Source organism: Vidua chalybeata, chromosome 9 (assembly GCF_026979565.1).
Source record: "Vidua chalybeata isolate OUT-0048 chromosome 9, bVidCha1 merged haplotype, whole genome shotgun sequence".
NCBI classification, from domain to species: Eukaryota; Metazoa; Chordata; class Aves; order Passeriformes; family Viduidae; genus Vidua; species Vidua chalybeata.
In genome coordinates this window covers 27164367-27186182 of record NC_071538.1, presented here as the reverse complement: position 1 = coordinate 27186182, position 21816 = coordinate 27164367, and the positions used below count along the sequence as shown (strand labels likewise).

The 21816-nt window shown below is 41.3% G+C and overlaps 1 protein-coding gene across 1 annotated transcript in view; it reads left to right on the top strand.

Annotated features, from left to right (window-relative positions):
* CRB1 (crumbs cell polarity complex component 1) overlaps positions 1–21418 on the top strand; it is a 94968-nt gene extending 73550 nt beyond the window's left edge. Inside the window, exon 13 of the mRNA XM_053951116.1 lies at positions 20685–21418. Coding sequence (XP_053807091.1) covers positions 20685–20900 — 216 coding nt within the window. The 3' untranslated portion in view covers positions 20901–21418. The remainder of the gene's footprint in view (positions 1–20684) is intronic.
* Positions 21419–21816: the final 398 nt, after the last annotated feature.

Here is a 21816-nt window from a genome sequence, read left to right as displayed (position 1 = left end):
GGAACAACTGATCTTTTTGGAGAAGTCCTTGAAATCATTGATATCAGTTTTCTCCACTTCAAACCTGACCTTGTTCTCCCTAACTCGCTGCAGGTTGGACCTGGTACATCCAGGAAAAGCAAATCCCCCCTTTAAATCTCCAGTGACATCAGGACACTCTGAAATGTGTCTAAGTGAGATTTTAAGGTTTCTGTTTTGCCACAGCAGGATATGGATCAGACAGTGGATCAAGACTATTTTTTATTTTCCACCTTTCATAAATGCCCCCGGATCTGTTATTTTTCTGGGTACGACTCAGTGCACAAATGCAGCAACATTTGTGCTGTTAAAAAAACTACTCTTATTTTAGAGAGGAGGAAAAAAAACAAATAAACTTTTGCACATTTGTGGAAGAAAAAATTATGATTCATCCCTGTCACATATTCCTGTTCCTAGCATCTGCCTTAGTATGAAAATGAAGCACAGTGTATTTACCTATGAGAATTGTACACAAGGATAATTTCTTTGCTGGCTTTATCATGCCTGAAAAAGATTAGAGAAATGGTTTTTGTTAAACTCTTATAAAAATAATTATAAATAATTTTGTATGTTATATATATATATATACTTATCAAAAATTATTTTCTCTTTGTAAGCAATCAATGGGACTAGATGGGAATGCACTGGAGATGAAATTAATGTAGCAGTGTCAGAAAGAAAACTATATATACTATCAGATATAGGTTTAGTTATCTTACTGGCAATCACATGTAATACTGGGAATTATAGGACACAGGCAAAGAGAAAAAAAACAAAACCAGACTGCATTTTTGGATTTTTTCATACCAATGAAAATACAGTTTTGGGAAATTGCTTTCATGTAGGGAAATTTAAAATAATAGCATCTTATGTTGGGAATTTCATTCCAAACTGTAGCTTTCATTTAATCATAGCTAAAAACATTTCTAAGTTCAGTATTATTGAAATGAAAAATTAATCAGAAATAACTTGAAATAAAAACTGTCCTATTTTAGAATGCTAACTAGAGACAAAGAATAAGAAATTTTAAAAATTCAAATGAAAAGAGTGCTGCTACTAATCAAAGCTGTTCAAATAATTTCTTTTTTCTTAAATAACTATAATTATGAAAATAATGAAGTTTGGTTTGGTTTTATTTTCTCACTGGGTTTAGTTCAGTTTCCAAATAACTAAATTGAACCATTGTGTACTTTATAGAATATGCACTACAGGACACACTACATTAAGCAAAAATTTCATCATGGTCTTAATGCTGAAGAAAGGTAGAAAGCAATAAATGTAATAACAGTATGTCTGACATTAGACCTACATTCAAAATGTGAAAACAATAAGAATCCATTTGCACAGAGATTCCAATACTCTTTCTATTCAACACTAGACACTTGATATGAGTGTTTATGCAATATTAAACACAGGTTTTATATTAATTTACAGCAATATGCCAGTTATTATTCTAAGCTTAATTAGCAGGGCATCAGTTCTCTCTTTCTTTTACTGAAAACACTCACCTGTAATTGAATTCTTTCCTTCCTCTAATGCCTTGTCATCATGAAACATCCCCTGGCCTCAGAAATGCTGCTCTCTTCCTCTTTGTACTTCTGTATCCTCAACTGCATTGTGCACGTGTACATAAATTTCCTACCTTTATACACCAAATAAACCTTCTGCCTTTGTCTCTTTATGTCTGCTCCTCATTTCCTGCTGATGGCTCTGTTCATTTGCTTTCAGTGTGCCATGTTTTCTGAACACTCCACAGGAACACCACACACCAACCAAGGCTGCTTCATCCCGGAGTTTTCCAGGAATTCTGGAAGGGCAGGGTCAGGCAGGTGCTTCCCGCTGAAGCTCTTCAGCCACCCCAACTGCCCCAGCTGCAGTCCTGCAGACTTGGTATTTCTAGTTTTAAAAGTCAAAAAATAAATAAACAAGTGCCAGATTAAGTGAAATAATTTTCTATATTTTTTAAAGAGACGCAGGTGTCAGACAAATAAAGGAAAACAGGTATAAAAGCAAACATGAAAAAAATTGCTGGGTACTAACCTGGGTACTAACCTTTTTGTAAAAACATCCAGTTGCTAAGATTTTTTTAGAATTCAAGGGTCTGAAAAGGCCATTATTGATATTTAATATTAAGTTATAATAGCAAGATCTTCATACACCTCCAGTGTTGCAATTGTACTTCAAATCTTTTGATAGTTGATTTTTTTTTAAATTAAGAACACAAACTCCCTGCTGAGTTCATGCTTTCATGGAAAATTAGTATTTATAAAAAAAAGAAATATCAAAACACACTCCTACTAATTTGGGCATTGAGAAGTTGGGAAAACATCATCTCAATATACTCAGAATCAGAGGAGGGATACAAGACATGCAAATGAAAGAAAGCCAAAAAGCAAGCTCATTACTTTTGGAGGTATGGCTTGTGGTGCTCCATGTTGGTAATATCTGTAATGGATCCCTCTGTGATACGGAGACTCAGACTGGTTTTCAGATGCCAGTGACTGTCATTCATAAAGCTGGGTAATGAGAAGTAACAGTGTTTGGGCTTGAGGCAGAATTAAGATTTCTGAAAAGAAGGGGAAGACAGCAGTGATGGAGACACTGGAAGGGAGAGCAGAGGGATTTGCATCAGCTGTGGGATGAATGAAAGCATATTCTTCACTGTGCTTGGAAAATACACGAGGGGTATTTCACTGAGGGAATGGCAGATTGTCTTTACTGTTCTTATTTCTGGCCCTTAAAAACCCAGGCTCTGACTGAGCCCTCTCTGCAGCCATATCTTATGACAATTTTAACTACAAAGAGCCCATGTGTTTGTGAATTTGAAAATATCCTTTATATATGCTTATTTAGATTTTCTTACTCCCAGATTACTGAGGAAACTAGATCCAATAATCATTTACTCACTGCACGTGACTACAGTACATTGGCGAACCTAAAAATAGGAAAAAATCTGCTTCAAACTAACAGTGATAAAATAAGATTTCATTCTTTCTTTGCAAATATTTTTTCTGCCCTGACAGCCAAAAGTTCAGCCAAGGGGGCATTTTACTTGTTTATATTAACTTTCAGCACTTGAATGTACATATTTATAGCTTGAGTTAGTGATTCTCCCTAAAAATAATTAAACTCTGGTTTGCAATAAATTACTGAAAATTTCTACTTCAAAACCCACAAGGCCTGGTTCTGAGAACTATAACCCTAAAAAGGCAATGAAATAAAAGCTGCAGCAAATCTTCTTTCTCTGGTACTGAGATTACTATTAGTTGAAATGGATCTCCAGGGAGTAAAGACAAAATCCAGGGTTGGGTTGTTCATTTTACTTCGTGTTTCAGGAGTGCCCTGAGCCCCATTAGACTGGGAGCACATCCTGCCAGGGCTGTGCCCTGCTGGTGCTGGCAAAAGGCACGGCCTGGCAAACAGCTCCAGCTGAGCTTTGGAATTGTTCTTTGAACATTGTCACCAGCAGCACCTTTGGGACAGCACTCCCCCACAAAACACACCCCCTCTCCTATTGTACGTGTGAATATACATGAGACTTGAAAGTGGAGGTGGATTTCATGTCCCAGAATTGAAGCTGTCCTTGGTTCACAGAGCTGCTGCCATGTGCTGCAGCACTGCTGCTTCCACATTCTCTTCCAGCTGGTACCATTCCATCCTCCTGGGCACAAGGACAAGCATCATGCACTGGAGGTTATGATTCACACTTAATGTCATTAAAAATACACTGATAAGCATGTTGGATATGTTCAATATTGAATCTAAATTCAATAAAACTCTCTCAGGCTTCCATAGCACAGACACAGGGAATTTTGATTGAATCTGCTCTACAGTGATTAGCTAACGTATTCATTAACTGGAAGGGTTAGTAATATGAACGCAGCAAATGATACTTAATTACAATAATTAATGCCTGGTGATTCATGAATAATGCATTCCATAGATATTTACATATTCATACTTATGAGGCTATTAATGGATAATTATCATTTGACTAAAAGACATGGACATCAGGAATGTAACAACCAGACTGTTTTCCCCCAGTCTCACTGTGGCTTTACCTGCATGCCTTGCTCTTGTACACCTCTACCTTGTACACAGAAATATCAACAGTATTTTGGTTTCAGGGCCTATAGAGTGAGTGATCTAATGGCAGTTACAGCCCATGCAGGTTAAGTTGCCACTCTGCACCAGTTCTAAGCCAGTACTCCCATCAGTTTCTGTCTTGAGATTGCAAAACTCTGAAAGAACTTTGTTTTCTTTGCCATCAGTACTGATTTGTTCTTGTCTGAATTTATGCTCTTTCCTACTGCAGATGGTTAGGACACTCTCATACTTTAGAAATTTTTAATTTGTGAGATTGGGTAGAAATATTGGAAAAAAATAGGAAAATTGGAAAATTAGGGTAGCTATATTTGAAGCACCTTCAAACTGAAAAATTCTGCCCTAGCTATCTGGTTTTTCTGCTCCTATACACATATTTCAGCCTCCATATAAGTAGATACTTTGCTAGACCTCCCAAGAGAAGACCTTGAGAGCAATAGAGGAAACAAAATTTTAAGAAATTAAATTAAATTCTTACTAAAATATATTTTAAGGCAATAATTTTTAGTCTTACCCTAAGATTGAATTGCCAGTGTTGACAACACTAAGACAGTGATTTTCAGCTGCCAGCCTCAGGAGTGTGGTAAATGAACAAATAAATCTGGGTAAGTCAACTGAACCTGAAAAGTGTCTCCAGCCTGAGTTTCAGCCAGGCCACTCACTGCTGCTTGTCCACAGCATGAGCTGAAGAGCTGTGGGTGCCCAGGTCACTGAAAAGCTCAGGGCAGCTGTCACAGCCTGCAGGGAGGGAGCAGAGGCTCTCCCCACGTGGGGTCAGCTCACGGTGCAGCCCAGGGCTGAGCTCCTGGGGAGCAGCAGGCTGCTGTCTTAATGAGGAGCACGTTTGTACCTGCTGTGACTTTGTCTTCTCCAGAGCTCCTGCAGCCTCTTGGAAAAGACTGGTATGGACAGTGTAACATCTTCAAAATGACACCATTCTCTGAAGGGCCCTGTCCTACTTCCAGTGCAGGTGAGGTGCCTCTCAGGATACAACCTCAGGAAATCAGAGGGGTTTAAAACCACTCACCAGCATGTTCTAACATCATACTGAACCCAGCAGTGCTTGAGGACTAGTGGAGAGAGGACTGAATCCCTGTTCAAAGCTGATGCTCTCTGCTTGCAGCACCCACAGTGCCATGACATTCCTGCTGGCACTCCTGCCCAAGCAGGGAGCAAGCCCTGGGTCAGCAGAGCTATCAATGAGCAGAAGCCAACTCTCACCTGTCAGCTTTCCTGAGGCTCCCAAGACCCGTGGGAGGGAAACTTTAGGCTTTGTAACTTACATCCTGCAAGGCTGCTGCTGGAAGCATAAAGGGCATTTCCTGGTACTTCTGATTTACTCTCTGTAGTACCTTACTAGGTTTGAGAAAACCCTCATCAGGGCAACTGTTTGTACAGCACAGATAAACTTTTACAGTCTGATGGTAGTCTATTGAAATAAGATTATTTCAATGGCTGAAATAAATTTTTACTTTTATTAGCCTGGCAGAATCAGCATAACTGAGCTGGGAAAAAGCTGGAATTTATTTGTTTTCACATCATTTGTGCGGCTGCAGATCACCCACCATGGCAGAATCGTTACCATTGATGGTAGGAGCCAGAGAGGGCTCAGCTTTATTCCAGTGCCAGGTCAAATGTGGGGTAAGAAGAAACATCTTTAGATTTACAAAATGAGCAGCTCTGCTCTGGAAGTCTTTGGAAATGTCACAATGCCATTTTTGCAGTTGCTTTTCAGAGCAGAACAACGCCTTAATACCCTTTGCTATTTTGTATTAGTCTGCATTCAGAACACAGGATTTGACTAAAACTTCTAAAAGGATATTGGATGAAACATATTTAATGTGTGTCACAACATAAGGTACAAAAACATTAGGATGCAAAGACAATAAGGTTATCTAAAGTGTCCTAGCTGGGAAAGACAAGAAAGCTCTTCACGAGGCCAGGATTACTGCACGCATCAGTGAGAAGCAGTTGAATATTTAATGTGCGTGGTAAATACAAGCAGAAAAGGGAGCCCAGATGACATATGACAGCATAACACTCTGCAGTACAGGAATCAGCTCCAGCACGGTGTTCACATAACACTTCAGTATTCAGACTAACACATTTTGTCTGTACACCATCCTTTCTGTTGCAATGGCATTGTCTTCCCTATTCTCACCTTCTGATGTTTTCCCTGTGGACCCACATCCACATCACATGGGTATTTATTTCAGTCATTGCTCACTTTATAACACATTCATACAGTCTGTGCCTGCATTGTTCAGATACTAAATTTTATGTCTTTTTTTTTTTCTTCTAAGTTTCATGAGACCTAATGTTCTTTTCTATTTTTCAGTTCTCGATATGAAACTCCATTTCTAATAACATCTGAAAAAAATTACACACTTTACTAGGCTTATGGAATATTACTCCACTGAAAAGGAATAAAAATCATTCCTGTTCTGAGAATCTGAAAAATATTCTGGTTTCAAATGATCAAGAACATTTATCTATTTTGATACAGAGAACCGTTTAAACGAGAGGCAGAATTTGTTACACAAATATCTGAATATTCTACCAATCTAAATGTGCAGCAAACACAACAGTCCTAAAATTTATTCAAATCATATTTGGTAGAACAAATTACGCGGTTTTCAAAAAAAAAAATAAGAGCACTGAAGTAAAAAATGTGATACTGCTGTAATTCAAAGGACAAGGAAATCAGAAGCTTTACAAATCTTTGTAGTTATTTAGAGTGAACAGATTTTGCACCAGTGGAGACAGCTTTGATTGTTGGTGGTCCCTGTGAAATGGTAGGGTAGGGATTCTGGGGATTCTCAAACACATTAATACTTTGGGGCCTAATTTATCCATTACAGAAATAAATGGAAATACTTCTCTTTCTGTCTGGGGAAGCACTGGTAACATCACAAGCTGTCCTCTTCTTATCTCCAAAGGGACAGGACCCTCTGTTCCCTCTTCTCCAAGCAGTGATCATTTGTGGGTGAATTAAAGGTGCAGTTGCTTCCCTGATCAGCCTGTAACAAGACCTTTTCTCCCCTGTTGACTTTGTATCAGTGATACAGGAACAGGATGCATGGAGTGAGCACAGCCTGGCTGACACCTGGGAGATGATAATCTTGGAACACCACCAACAAAAAAACACAACAAAAAAACCACAACCAACCAAAAAAAACCCCAACAACATAAAACAAAAGTATGCACACACAAAAAACTGAACACCCAAAAAATCCCCCAACCCAAGCCAAAATAAACTCCAAAGAAAAGCCCAAACCTGCTCCCAATTAAAATCAATGACAAACTAGAGACTAAGGTCTGGGAGGGCCTTGGCAACACCACCTCTTCTGCAAGGCTAATTTCACTTTTTATTCACCAATGCTAATGCATGTGTCTGGTTTTATCTAGGCTCACTCTAAATCCTCAGTGAAATGTCAGAATAGGCACCGATTTCATACAGGGATTTCACTGTTGCCTTTTTTTAGCCCAAATGCTACCATTTTGTGAACTAACCAGAATGCTGCTAATCACTATTGCTAACCACTTCACTCACCAGTGAAGGACACTGCTGTGTCTCTTGGAAAATGGCACTTGGTCCTTTCTTATTTTATTGTTTCATTTAATCAAACACAAACCTCGTTCTGGCAGAAAGAAAATGCTTGGTTTCTGTACACATGAAAATGTAACACATCCCTCAAGGTAGACCTAATGCCAGTAGTAAAGGTAGAGCCTTCTGTCACTTTCTACAGGTTTGGAAGTCATTATCCCACCCAAATTTTCACCTGTCCTTTCAGTAGGTGATACTGTCAGTGGAACCCCAGTGGTAGCTGTGGATCTGTCTGGGGAATGATGAGTCCCAAAAACCTCTCAGTGCTGCCAGTGTTGCCATTTCTGGAAACCATGAAAAAGGGTGGTTCTGAAGGAGGTCCTGGAGGCACAAAATGATACTGAGGGAAATGCAATTCCACAAATAAGGAAAATCATAAGTAAAATGGATTTGTAAAAGTCAAACAGATGGGGACAGCAGTGAACACCTGGGCTGCATCTGAACACAGGATAAATGACCTCGTTATTTCAAGTGAATGCTTGGGACACCTCTGTCAGGTGCCCAAGTGTTATTATCTTGTCCTTCACTAGGAACTGTTCAGAAAGAGAGAGAGAGCGAGCACAGTCTACCCCGGGATGCTTTAAACACTTTAAATCTACTAAAGCATTATTGGTAGAACCTGCTGCTAAGCAATAATCTCCAAACCAGTGAAGTTCTCTAGATGGAGTAGGCAGGAAAGCTAAATTTCCATTCAGTATCAGCTACCCACTCTGCCTTGGAGGAGCACTCAGGCTGCTCAGACTGCAGCTGGCCTGGACCCAGAGACCTGAAACAACTTCTTTCACTTCCAGAAAATTTTGAGTCAAAGATTCTAGTTTCTGATAATTTCTTTCCATCCTCTCCAAAAAGTACTGATGAAGGAGGAAGCAGAAGTATTCTTCCAGGAGAAAACACTAATGCATGGAACTTGTGTCACAATATATATAACTTGCCTGATTTTCTGATTACTTTGCTAATGCATATGAGTTTGGGAATATTTTAAGGAAGGATGCAAGTATCAATCAGAAGAGTTACTCAGAGCTATACAAAAAAAAGCATTTTGGAAATCACTGATCACATTTTTAGTTGAATTAAATTTGTGAACTGATCACAAATTTAGTTGAATTAATGGTATGAAAAATATAGATAGCCAGCAAGCAAAGTGTCAAGTCTGTGAGACTCCAGAGTGTAACTTTGACAGAGGATGAACAATCTTGAACACTGCAACATGACCACAGGCAGGTACTTTAACAAAATGGGTCATCACTGGCTTGAGGCAGGTACCACTAGTGAGGCTGATGGAGCCAGATCCTTCCAATATCTGAAAATATATAAAATCAAAACAGGCTTGAATCTGTAATAGTCCCATGGGGCAGGGATTTGATCCTCAGGAGCAGAGGACTGCACTCTCAATATTTGCCTGAGAGGAGTCCTGCCTGGCCATCCTGGGAAAGAGCATCTGTCCTGGTGCTCAGCCAATAAATAACAACAGGCCAGGTGATGTGGAAATGTGAGTTTAGTCCAAGTGCAGACTGTAAACCCATAGTAGGCACATATGAGGGATTTATTACCAGTGTAAATGCAATATTGCAGTTTAAACAACAGAGAATGCCATACTTCACTGCAAAAAAATATGTCATACAGTGAAAATGTCTGATGGCAACAGCTCCATGAAAGATCACCTGTCAGGCCCAAATTCTCTTGCTCAGGGCTTCCAGCAACTGTGTAAACACCCAGCAAGGCAGAGCCTGGAGGGCACACCCTGAGCCAGACCTCACCAGTGCCACTGTCAGGGGCAGTGCTCGAGCTGGCCAGGGCTGTGCTGCCCTGGTGTGACTGACAGGCAGAGTTTGGGCAGAGGGGAGAGATTAAATTCAATCACCATTTCCACCATGGGTTGTCTAACTGGTCACGGGCTGTGTTTCTATTTCATGCCTCAGTTCCCCTCTCTGACCAAAGGCTGTTTTAAAGGCAGGCATTCTCCAAACTGAAAACTACTGAATAAGAAACAAGGCACCAAGGATGGTGCTGAGGAGGAGGAACCACTGAGGCTGCCCGCTCGACAGCAGACACTCTCACACCTGAGACAGGTGGAATCAAAGAGGGGTTGTACCAGAAATGCCTTACACCTGCAGACAGAGGTGACCTGACACCATGCACTGTAGAAAATGCTACTTCCAGCCTGTATTGAGGAGATCTGAGTTAATCATCCGAGTTAAACAGAAACAGGGTGAGTTGGCCTCAGAGTCAGTACACCTGGCCTTGGAGGACCAGAGGTAAATTCAGTGAGCTGAGTCAGCAGATTTCTGTCCTATTTCCAAGAAGTAGGATCTTCAAGAAAATCTGAAAGTCTTTCTTTCTTAAAAGAAAGACATTGATAGGGTTGCCATTCCTTCCCAGCATATCAGGGTAAAACTCTCTAATCTGTAGTACAATGTATTTTCTGTTAGTTATCTTTAGGTGGCAGTAAGGTAAAAGCATGGAGTAGAAAGTTAAAACAAATTTCTACTGCATTTTCAGAGACCTTTCTCTCATGTGCTGTGCTGGCTATAACACAGAAAGAGACTTTCTAAAACATTTGCATCTTCAGCAGATACCCAAAAAGCAATTATCAGAGTTGGCTTCATCCAGTTCACATTCAGATGCAAACCTGTTGAATGCCAGCAATACTCATACAATGATATTAATCCATTGATGAAATGAGAGATCCCATACTAGGTATGGGATCCAAGAATCCCTGAGGACAGTGGTGAGATTCAGAGGTAGACACACACTCACACAATTCTATCAACAAGACGAAAGCACACTTAAAAAAAAAAAGATAAAAACTAACTCTGCTAACAAATGAAAGACCTAAGTCAAGTCTGGATAATTATTAATATAGCAGTTTTTAGATTTTTTTTTCATTTACACTTTACCTACTTGCACCTCTTCCAAAGTCTCTCCTGAAGCTAAACCATAATGATTTTTGTTATCTCAAATCAGTTTTCTACTAGAAAAAAAAAAACAGCCAGTGGGATAAAAACACACTGAAAGTTTTTATCAAGGAATATAATTAGCAAAGTAACATGACAGTGTCACGTAGCATGCTAAGGCAAATATTATGTAGCCAATAAAGGTCTATCTTATACTATTAATATTTACAGTTGGAAGCAGGAGATGGCTGCAATCGAAGTGCTGCTCCCAGCAAAGGCTCGCTGCTGACTCGATACCTTGCTGTCTGACAGTGTGAAACAGTCACAGCACTCCTTACTTCATCACCACTTGACAGCATCCTATTAATGCTAGGTAGCAACACATGGCTGGTTTGCAGGAGCTCAGCACCAAGAATGGAGAAGAATTCCATGGAACAGTTTTGAGATCGTTGCCTTCACTTATTAGCAGAGAAGCAGGGATGGAAAGTGTCTGGCAGTTACAAAATTGGGCAGGAATTGCAGCAGCCTGTGCTATGCCATACACAGCTGACCCACCTGTTTGTTGTGCATCACTGGACAGAGCAGTTTCTCCTTCCCACAGAAGGTGGGGAGAGGCATGGCTCTCAATTTCAGCAAGAGAACCAGGACCTAGGGGAAGAGGACCAGAGCCTGCTACCCATGGTCACAGGCAGGGACCAGAGCCCACAGGAGGAGGCTGCACCCTTTGTGATGCTGGGCTTTGATGGGTCCTTGGAGCTGTTCTCAAAGACCTGATTACAGAAATAAAAGAACACCTACCACTAATATCACTGATTAAGAAAGAGATCTTTAATCTCCATAGTCATGTGCTGAAAAGTGGAGTTTTGAGCAATTCCACATTGTGCACAAGTCAGGTTGTGCAAATCCATCACAGTTAATTGAGACTGATAATTCCTAATACAGGCAAATCATGTCTGGTGAAAACAATGTGCAAGGAAACACCTTAGTGAGGAGAAACAACAAGCAGATATTCACTCAGACGGTACTTCCACATTGCAAATACCTCAGCAAAATCTCTCTTGCTTCCCCCCCCCCCCCCCCCCCCCCCGTACAGAAGAGATTGGAATCTAGAAGGACAGATAAAACATACATGGAAAAAATCAGAAAAGCAGAGGTTTGCAGTAGGAATGGTTTAGTTGCTTCCTTGACTTAGCTGTTGATAGCCTACGTTACCCTTCCCTGCCCCTTTCTCTTCTCCAAATGCTGTCATTACCATCAGCCCCATCTTGAGTGTCACAACATCATCCTGCACATGCTGGTCTGACCAACACCTGGGCAATCAATGAAGAAAACAGTTTTGAAATCTATTCTTCTTTCTTATAATTTTAACTATTTCACTCTGTCTACTGAACCTCTCTCCATCTCTTTTCCTTGGAAACTGTCCTGCCCTCATCTTCAGCCCTGTAGCATCTTTTCTTATTCTTCTCCTGTTTGGGGGTTTAACCTCCTGACCCCTTCACACCCACTTCACTCTCCCATGACAGCAGACTTCCTCAAAAGGCCTGTGTGTTCTTCCAAATTCCTCTCCATGTGCCACTTCTACTGTGGCAGCTACAGGGATGCAGTAAACACAACCTGGCCACATGCAGGGAAAAACAGAAAGCCAGCGTTTTCAGTGATAGCCTTGAGTTTCAATATCTCCCGTTTCTTCCCGCAAGATGCTTGCCTGATGAGCCTTTTATCCACCACCAAGATGTACTCACACAGAATCTGCTGTCTCAAAGCTGCAAAGCAGTTATCCCCTGTGAAGAAACACCACCTGATACACTGTGCTGGCAGCCACGCACAAAAATAATTCTGTATGATGCCCCAAAGCATTTCCCAAACTGGAAAAGGATGTTGCACCCCAGAGACTGACACCTTTACTAAAACATTTGTCTAGTCTGCTATATAGCAGCTATGGGACAAACTCCTTCTCAGCATGGCTTGCCTGGATTTGCACCAGCTATAGATTTTTCCCTCTTATCCTTTCAGATTGCAGCAGATGGTGAAGTTCCTACACCAGAGGCTGTCGATAGAATTTTAAAAGGCATCTCATAACAACACTTTGGAGCTGCACATTTAATCTGTGCTGCACCACTCAGATGATCTTAAAAAGAGCTGGAACACTTACAAAATTAGCACTGGCAGTTGCTGCAGAAGCGCTATCAAGGAGCCTTCTGAAAGCCCACAGCTTAATGAGAGCTGCCCTCCCAAACTGCCACCCAAATCACTTCTCTCTGTGCAACCAACACTCTGCTGCCTAAAAGGCATTCAGCAGTCTGTGAGATACTGATCCAGCAAAGCATCTGATGCAGATTTTAAGGGGCTGCTTGTGTGCTTCTGGCTCTTTTGGGTGCATGGCTGAGCTCATGCACAGTCCTGGCCAAAACCAGGACTATTGTTGCTTCTGCCTAAGACAGATCATCCCAGAGGTACTAAACTCCTCTGTTTTCATGTCTGGACTGCTTGCATTAAACAGTTAATACAAACCAGAAATCAATACTACAAGTAGTTAAAGAAATTATAGTTACTGTAAGTAGTGTGTTCTTTAAAGGTTAATTCCTAAAAGTGAGCCTTCCTAGCAGGAAAAGCTTCTTGGCCAAAAGGCTAATACTGCCCATAGAAGGCCACCTACACCATGTATTGCTGCATGTGCCAGCTCTGAGGAGGGGGCAAATTGCTCTGCTTTATACACAGCGCTGTTTAAAGCAATCTGGGAATGGTCCTGCAGTGTGGGGAGGAAGAGATCTGGGTAAGCTGGTCTGACTGGGAGATCAGGGCTAATGTGAACAACACCCTTGTTTCACTGAAGTCTGCTTTACAATTTAGTTGCAACGCTTCAGAGAGCTCCATCTCCAACCTCCAATTTCTTGCTCCGCTATAATTAGAACAAACCTCCTCATTAACTTCTGCAGTGTCACAACAGTGCAACTTCACGTGCCAGGAGGGAGGCTGTCAGAATTTCTTAATGAGGTGCTTTCTCTGCAAGCCCAGCTAAATCCTAGACTTCAATCATCTCCATCTTCATTTTCTCACAGACTGCCACAGACATAATTCTTCCTTCATAGTAAAGATTGCATTTTTCTGATCTATAACTGGTCAAGCCAGATGACCAATTTATCATTATAGCAACTAACATGAATTCTCTCTATGCTTTTTCCTTGATTTCAAGAACTGTCAGAAAACTGAAAGTTGACATTTTTCAGGAAGGAATCAATTAAAACTGTCAGGTGTCAACTAAGACAAACTATTCAAACTACATTATAGAAAAAACATACTATAAGGAGGTTGTAGTGAACATAATTTCTTCAGAGACATTTCAAGAAAATATTCAGACAACAACACTCACAAGAAAACAAAAAGAGAAATCTAAAAGATTACTTAAAATCTTTCTTCTTCAAGATGAACTGCCTAAATACTGTAGATATTCTGCACACATCAGAATTAGTCACCTAAGTTTTTTCTCCAGCAGTGTCCACAGGGGCAGGTGCAGGACTCAGAGTCTCATTCAGGCCCTCCAGGCAGTGGGATTGTATTTCCCTACAGCTATCAGGAAAATAACTCAGGGGCTGATGGCAGAAACAGCAACAGCAATGCTGGAAATTCAAGATGATCTACAGCCCTTGATGTAATTCAGAGATCTTTTCGGAGGGAGGTGAGGGACAACAGCATAGCCTCCTCCCAGTGAACATGGGAGCAGCAGCAGGAGAAGTTCCTAAGATGCAGAGAAAAAAAGCAGTGATGCTACCTTGGGGTCTTGCCCTGCATAAAGAAGGCACCAGAGCCAGTTTGTGGCACCTACACCCCCCCTGAACTGGAGCTCTGGGCTGGCCGACTGCAAGGGGAAGCAGCCACACCTTCAGGCCACTGAGAACTTCTTCAGGTGTTCATGGCTCCACAGCTGAATCTGGTCCTACAAACTGTCCTTTTTCTTACTCATAAAGGAAGCAAAACTAGAGAAAAGCCCTGCAGCAGTCTTCCTAGGTCTGTTTTAAACTCTTGCCTTCTGCTTCTCAATTTGAGAGAATTCAAACACTTTCCTTACCAGATAATCCTGAAACTTTGTTAGGCATCAGGTCTACAGTACAGCAAATACTGCACCCTTCAGGAATCACTTCAGGGGAGAAGAGGAATGTCTATACAATGCAGCTGCCACTTTTGAAGCCCACAAGATGAACTGAAGAGTTCTGAGGTGTGCAGGAGGAAAAGGAGTTGGTGGTCTCACTGATGACAAACAGTGGAAAATCAGCTGAAGTGCACTAAGTGCTGCTTCCTTTGTTGCCTCAGGTACCAAAGCAGCAAGGAGTAAACTATTCAAGGACCTGAAAAAGAACTGTGTATAGATACACTCAAAGATCAGTGCCCACATGGAAACAGCATGGAAACCAGGACAAACCATTAAAGGATAAAATAGTTAAAGAAAATAGGTGATGTTTATAACATATTAAAAATAGTTTGCCTGTTCCAGTGGCCTGTGCAGTGTTTGGCTTGACATGAATCTGTGCTCCTTAAATGAGTCCCAAACAGATGATGATGATGATGATGATGATGATGATGATGATGATGATTACTACTACTTGAACTTAACAGCCCAACAGCTCTTGGAACATGGTGGCTGGTGTTTAGTACAAACAGAGCAGCTACATTTTGCAGGTGATGTGAGAGAGAGCAATAGGCCAGTTTGCTAAGGTGAAAAAAGAAAATCACAGAAAAAGGGACTTCCTGTGCCTTTGTTTAATGTACTTTTATTAGAACAAAGTCAATCTATAGATTTATGGCCACTTTATTGCTGTTGAAAATAAACTGTAGCCTCACAGGCTAGGGTTATCACTGCATCTCATGATAACAGATTTGTGTGTGCCTGACTGGATTTCTCCTTGAACTACACAAATCCTTATTTGAATTCAGCCTGTAAGAGAAAAAACTTCCAATAAGATGGCTGTAAATCCTCTATGAAATGAACTCAGCATATCTGTGGGCCTTTTAATCAAGTAAATGGCTTTTCTCTGGCTGCTCACTATTATCCCTATATGCCCCCAAACCTTTCTGCCATGGATTAGGACTACTCAAGCCAGTTGTTACCAGAGCAAATGGCTGTGATTTGGAGGCAGTAAATCTGGGCAGCACGGATCAGATGTTCTTACCGGGAATGAGCTGATAACCTTGTGAGTCGTGTCAGGACTCAGGATCTGAGACTTCCCCAGGAAAAGCTCCAGTGCACACGAGCAGCTGCAGAAATCCCAAAAAGCCCCACACGTGGCAGGGAAGGGAAGCCTCTGGGGTTTGTCAATCCCTGTGTTTTAAAGCCTGCCTTGATGTCTCTGTCTGGAGACGCATCCAGAACCGGGCACGTTCTGAGCAATGCTGAAATGAAGGTGGGTTCATCCCTCGTGCCCAGGCACAGAGGCAGGCAGCTCCTGCCTCCAGAGCAGGTCACACCTCCCACAGCCCACAGACACCTCCAGAGAACACCTCCCGGGCAGCAGCACCCCACGGAGGCACTCGCTGCCTCTTTCACACCTGCTGCCATTTCTCTGCCAGCACCACAGCAGCATCCTTCTCTCTCCTGCTCTGGCTCAGCCCTGGTGTCCAGGGCCACACCACTCATCCCTGTGTGGCCACAAGGCAGGGGTAGCTCAGCTCAGCCATGCTGATGTGACACACACAGGAGGAGGAGGCCCTGTGCACTTGGCTGGGCTCCCCTGTGCTGTTCCACTTGCCTTTGGTACAGGTGGAAAGGTTCATTACAGCAAATCCCTAATTTCCCTCTCATAAACCAACCATTGGGAGACAGCTTGCTTAAAGGTAAGCAAACATACACTGGGTTGATAAATGCCTCTAAACTCCAACTTCTGAACTGGGCACTTCTTACTCAAAAAGTGGATCAAGGAACCAAAGCAGGACAATAAATCTATTTCCATAACCAAATGAAAAGCAAAATCCAGAGCTATAATGAAATGTCACTCTATTCAATGATTTATTTTATGCAATCTAAATTTAAAAAAAAATTAAATTTAATAATTAAACTAACACTAGAAAAAGTAATCAATTTTGATGTGAAACTAGTAGTGAAAATCCAAGACTTTAGAAAAAGACTTTAGAAAAAGATAAAGATTTTTTTAACTGCATTTTCTCCTGTCTTTGCAGATGAAGCCATCCACTACATGAAAACTAAATTCAACCATGTTTTTTCTTTCCTTTTTTAAATTTTTTGCCAAAATAAACTTATTTTGCTCCAGCTGACATCCAAAGGTATATAAATAGAACATCCTAAAAAAAAGTAGTGAGAAACAGATAGGCTTTCCAATGGTAGCAAACCTCATTTTGTTGGTATCATCTTGCTATCTATTACCATCCAAGGATGCAGCTTTTACTGGCAGCTCCTCTATATTAGGGGTTCTTAAAACTGTTCTGTCACCAGCTACCTTCTAAACAGGCTCATAAGATAATTCAGGTTGGAAGAGCCCTCAGGAGGCCCTTCAGTCCAGCCTCAAATTGTAATGAGACTCTCTAAGGTATTGCCCAGCCAGTTAATTAACCCTCCTTCATTTACCTTGCATATATTTATTTATTCATAAGCAGTGCTGAAGTTACATTCAGAAATAGCTGTGATCACCATGTGTTACTTATTGGCAAGAATTATTTCTGACAGACAATCACAATGTATGGGGGCAGGGGTGCCACATAGGCTTCCCTAATAACAAAGGTTTTCAGCAAAAAAATTCAAGAACTTGTTTCTCTTCACAAGCTTCCAGGTGTCCTGTGGTGGTTTTTTTTGTGCCAAGACAAAATGATGTTTGTCTTGCTCTGTCCATTCCTTTCCAGAGCTTTCCTCTTCTGCTTTTGAAGCTCTAGGCCAAAGAACACCCCTTGCTGGGTACTCTGTAACAGCCTTGTGACAAACACACCAAAAAACTGTGTGTTGCCATCTCCCAGCACTCAGCCCAGCAGCCAGGTCTTCACCAGTTAACGTGGGCAAGGGAATGGTGATGTGAAGCTGAAAAGTGATATTGGAGGGTGGTGGTCCAGTCCTTTAGGATGCCCTAGCCCCTCAGCCAGGGGATCTGAGACACGGATGGAGCACTGAGATGAGCAGTTACACGTGTGAGCAGCCCCAGGGCACTGTGAAACATCCCAGAGGTTCCCAGCTCAGACCCATCCATGGTGGAAGCACCAGCAGGGGCTTGCCAGAAAAGCCTGAAGCACTGACATGGGACATTTAATTTCAAACTGCATTTTTAGTGACCACTCCCTTCTATTATGCAAAGAACACAGTATGGTCAGTGACAGAAAACCTCTTTTCCACTCTTTCAGCAGCACTAATGTTACTAAAAATGCTGCTCAATCCTTTTATTTTTGGAATCACTAGTTACAGTTATTTCAGTCTATCATCATCATCACCGAACATGCAGTGAACAGACTCTGAGATGACAGGGGACAGAGCTTTTCAGATATTTTTTTCCAGATCAGCCAGCTGATTTTCCAAATTAATTTAACAATTCAGCCATTAATTACTAGGGAAGCAGTTGATTTTGATGGGACCAGACTGCAGAGCCTTCTGGCAACTCTTGTTACCAGTTCAGTGCAACTGCCAAGGGGGTACCTCATATTGGAAACTTTGGCAGGGAGCTGTGGGGTGTTAAACCAGGGGACAGCACTGGAACAATCAGGGGGTTTTGATCAATAGAATTCACCTTAAAAGATGAAGTAAAGGCCTTTTCTTCACATTTAGAAATTAGAAGCAATATGGCCATAGAAATAAAGTTAGCTTATGTATCTGATCATGGTAAACCCCCAGCTCTCCAGATATTAATCAGTGGGGTAACTCCTTTTACATATTGGCTCAGGATGGGTAAGGTTTCTCTAATAAGTAACTATTGCAAAATTTTAAAAAATCCCTGTTATGATGATTTTAATTTGAGAATGACATTTAGATGTGTGACTCCATTTTAGCAAGTTACAAGCTTTTTCTTCACCCCAATTCTCTGCAAAAATTCTTCTTTAAGAAATCAAATTCATTTGAAGGTTATCATAAATGAAAAGATACAGAGAGACATGCTTGCAACAGGAATGGAAAGAATATGGACTGGAAAACTGGAGACTGACTTCAGAAATTTCACATCTCAGAGGTGAGGCCATACCATCCATTTGCCTATGGTAGTGAATTTCTCTTGCAAATGGCCTGTTTAACCCCAGGATCAGAGTTAACCTGGACTATCTTAGTCCTTATTTTCCCAGAGCAGGCAATGAAAATAAAAGAGAGCTTCTGAGAACAAAAATACCATTAAAAATTTGCTGCCTCTCTGAGACAAGAGGAACAAGGGTCATATAGTCCAACAGAGTACAGAGCAAAACTAGGATCTCAAATATGACTGTAACACCATGCAAAGATGAAATAACCTTCCCAATCCAATCCAATTTAATAGACCAACATGCTTCATGCCACTTTGTTTTAGAGTAGTAGTCATTTGGTCTGATACCTGCATGATATTATCTCTATTGGGAAAAATGTATTTAAAATCACAGGGACCATATATTTAGCCATCAAGGACACAGGAAAAGATCCTAGTCGATCATTTATCCCCTAGAGAGAACCCCTGAGCCAAACTTGCTTTTACTGTAATAGTAATAGCAGGACCTTTTACATCAGTGTGGAATTGGAGAGAGGAAGAAAGAGGCAGGATTGTTTTAACGTTTTCCCTCTGGCATTGCTGCTCTCTGGCAGAGGCACGAGTGCAGGGGATGCACACCCAGAGCATCCATTTCCAGTGCATCCATCGCTGAGTGCAAAATCATCCTCGTGCTCTGGACTGGGATTGCCCTTCCTTGGAAATGATGAGGAAGCAGGTCACTAAAACATCCTGCAACATGGAGCATCTAACTGGGAAACAGGCTCTGACCTGCTGTTTTCTGTTTCTAAATATTGGGGGATTTGAAAGTTCAGCCTCAAGCGCGCATTCATCTCGGGCAGTTCAGCTGTCACTTGTAATACAAATCAAAAGATGATGGATGGCAGAATCTGCCCAGAAGTTCAATTCCTGCTAGGGTCATTCTGTCCACAGTGACCACTTTTCCACACTAACCACATCACTTCATTGCTCTCCTCACCATAAGCATTTTTTACACATGAAAGTGCATACATAGATGTGTACAAAACGTTCATCTACCAACTATAAAATTTCTCTGGTCTGAAGCTTTCCGGCTGACAGATTCGTTTATGTGCACTCTGCCTTCTGACATTATTACATTTCCCACTGCCACATGAAAACTGTAAAAAAACAAAAAAATCAGAGCATCCTTACACTCATCCTCTACTGTACTGCTTATGTTGCTGTAGATGAATCTATGAAGTCTGTATGCAGAAGAGCTGCATGAATATTTTAAAACTTACTTGTGAAAATACACTGATTATGCACTATTGTGCAGCCTCTATATGCTTATTTCATGCAAACATGCTGGTAGAAAAGTTTACTGGAGGAATGTCTGTAGAAATACTACATTTCACAATATTTAATGTAAGCAAAATTTCTAGATGTGTAAGTATATATATATATATTCATATAAGTTTCACTCCTCCAGCAAGAAATGTAACTCAATATGTGTTCAAATTAGCTCATAGGAATAATAGGAATAGTGAAATTTTAGGAAATATGAAGGAAATGCAGGAATGTAGGAAATATAATAATATAGGAAATTTCGAGGAATAATGAATTTTTTTTGAAGTTGTTAAAAAATTGCTGAATTATACAGCAGCCCACAGACAAATTAACTTGCAGGTTATTTTCAAGGTAAGGAAGCTGTCTGAAGAAACGGGTCCTTACAGGAAATTCATCTGCCTTGAGCACTAAACATCCAGTCACATTCTGAGGAGTCCAAAGGACGAAATGGAGGGGTTAATGTAGTTCCCTGCAATAAATGGTGCTTCAGCAGTAACTCAGCCCTGTTCATACAATGGTTTCTGTTTTCCTTCTGGGGTAGCCCAGGTGTGTCTCAGCCTTCTCTCGGTGGCAATCACATTGCAATGATTTCCCTCCTTGCAGCTGGCAGCTGACCTGGTCTCGAGCGTGTTCACGGCCATCGGCGCGGTGACGCTGGCCCTGCTGCTGCTGCTGTCCTTGGCCATGGCGCTCTCCGCCGTCACCGCCAACAAACGCGCCACACAGGGCACCTACAGCCCCAGCCGCCAGGAGAAGGAGGGCTCCCGGGTGGAGATGTGGAACATGCTGCAGCCACCACCCATGGAAAGACTGATCTAGAAGAAAGCAAAGCCACTCCTCCATCCTCAGACATGGCTGAAAGGGGACACTGTACATATGTTAGATATATTCATTTCCGTTCTGATAAACATTACAATGATTTTTTTTTCACTGCTTTCCTTTTAAGTTCAGTAGTGAACCAATGACATTTATCATTGCTTTGGACCAGCCCATCCAAGGACAATTTTTTTTTTTTTTTTTCCACTGGAAACTCCAGCCTTGATAATCAGCAGTAGGCATTACAGACAGTAATGGCTCCTGGGATAAATGTAACTGCCTGTCCTGAACACCGCAGGGATAACAGCTCCTCCTCTGCTCTCTCCTTTGGCTGACTAGCAATCACTGCTGCAGAAGATGATGCAGACAAATCAACTAAGCCTGTACAATAAAGACATTGTAATTCTCTTATCAAAGGGTTTAGTACTAGAGCTGTGTCTCAGTGTATATTCTTTCATCTGTTAATCAGGGATTAAAAGGAAGCTGTGTGAAAACTCTCCAAAATAAATGCTTCAAACTTGTTTTTCTTCCTTCTGGTTCTTTCATTTTACTTGCTGCCCCTCCAGCTTCATTAAAATGAAGGTGAAATGAATTTCAGTTTCCACAAAAGCACATATTTCTCTTAGTATAAAAGACTGGCTTAAAATACACAGTGGGCACAACCTGACCTGTTAGGAGACATGAAATCTAAATAGCCTAAACAAATTGTGTGCATCCACACTACTGCCTTTTCCCTATTACCATATTACCCAATGGTCCCTTTTAGAAAATTATTGCTTCTCCCATTGCAAACATACATTGGCTGCCAAAAAGCATGCTCAGAAATGTTTCCTAAAGCTCATGGAGAATACCAGGCAAGAGGCAGAAGTGGCCTACAGGTAGAACATTGACTTGAAAATAACTAGGACAAACTGGTCCT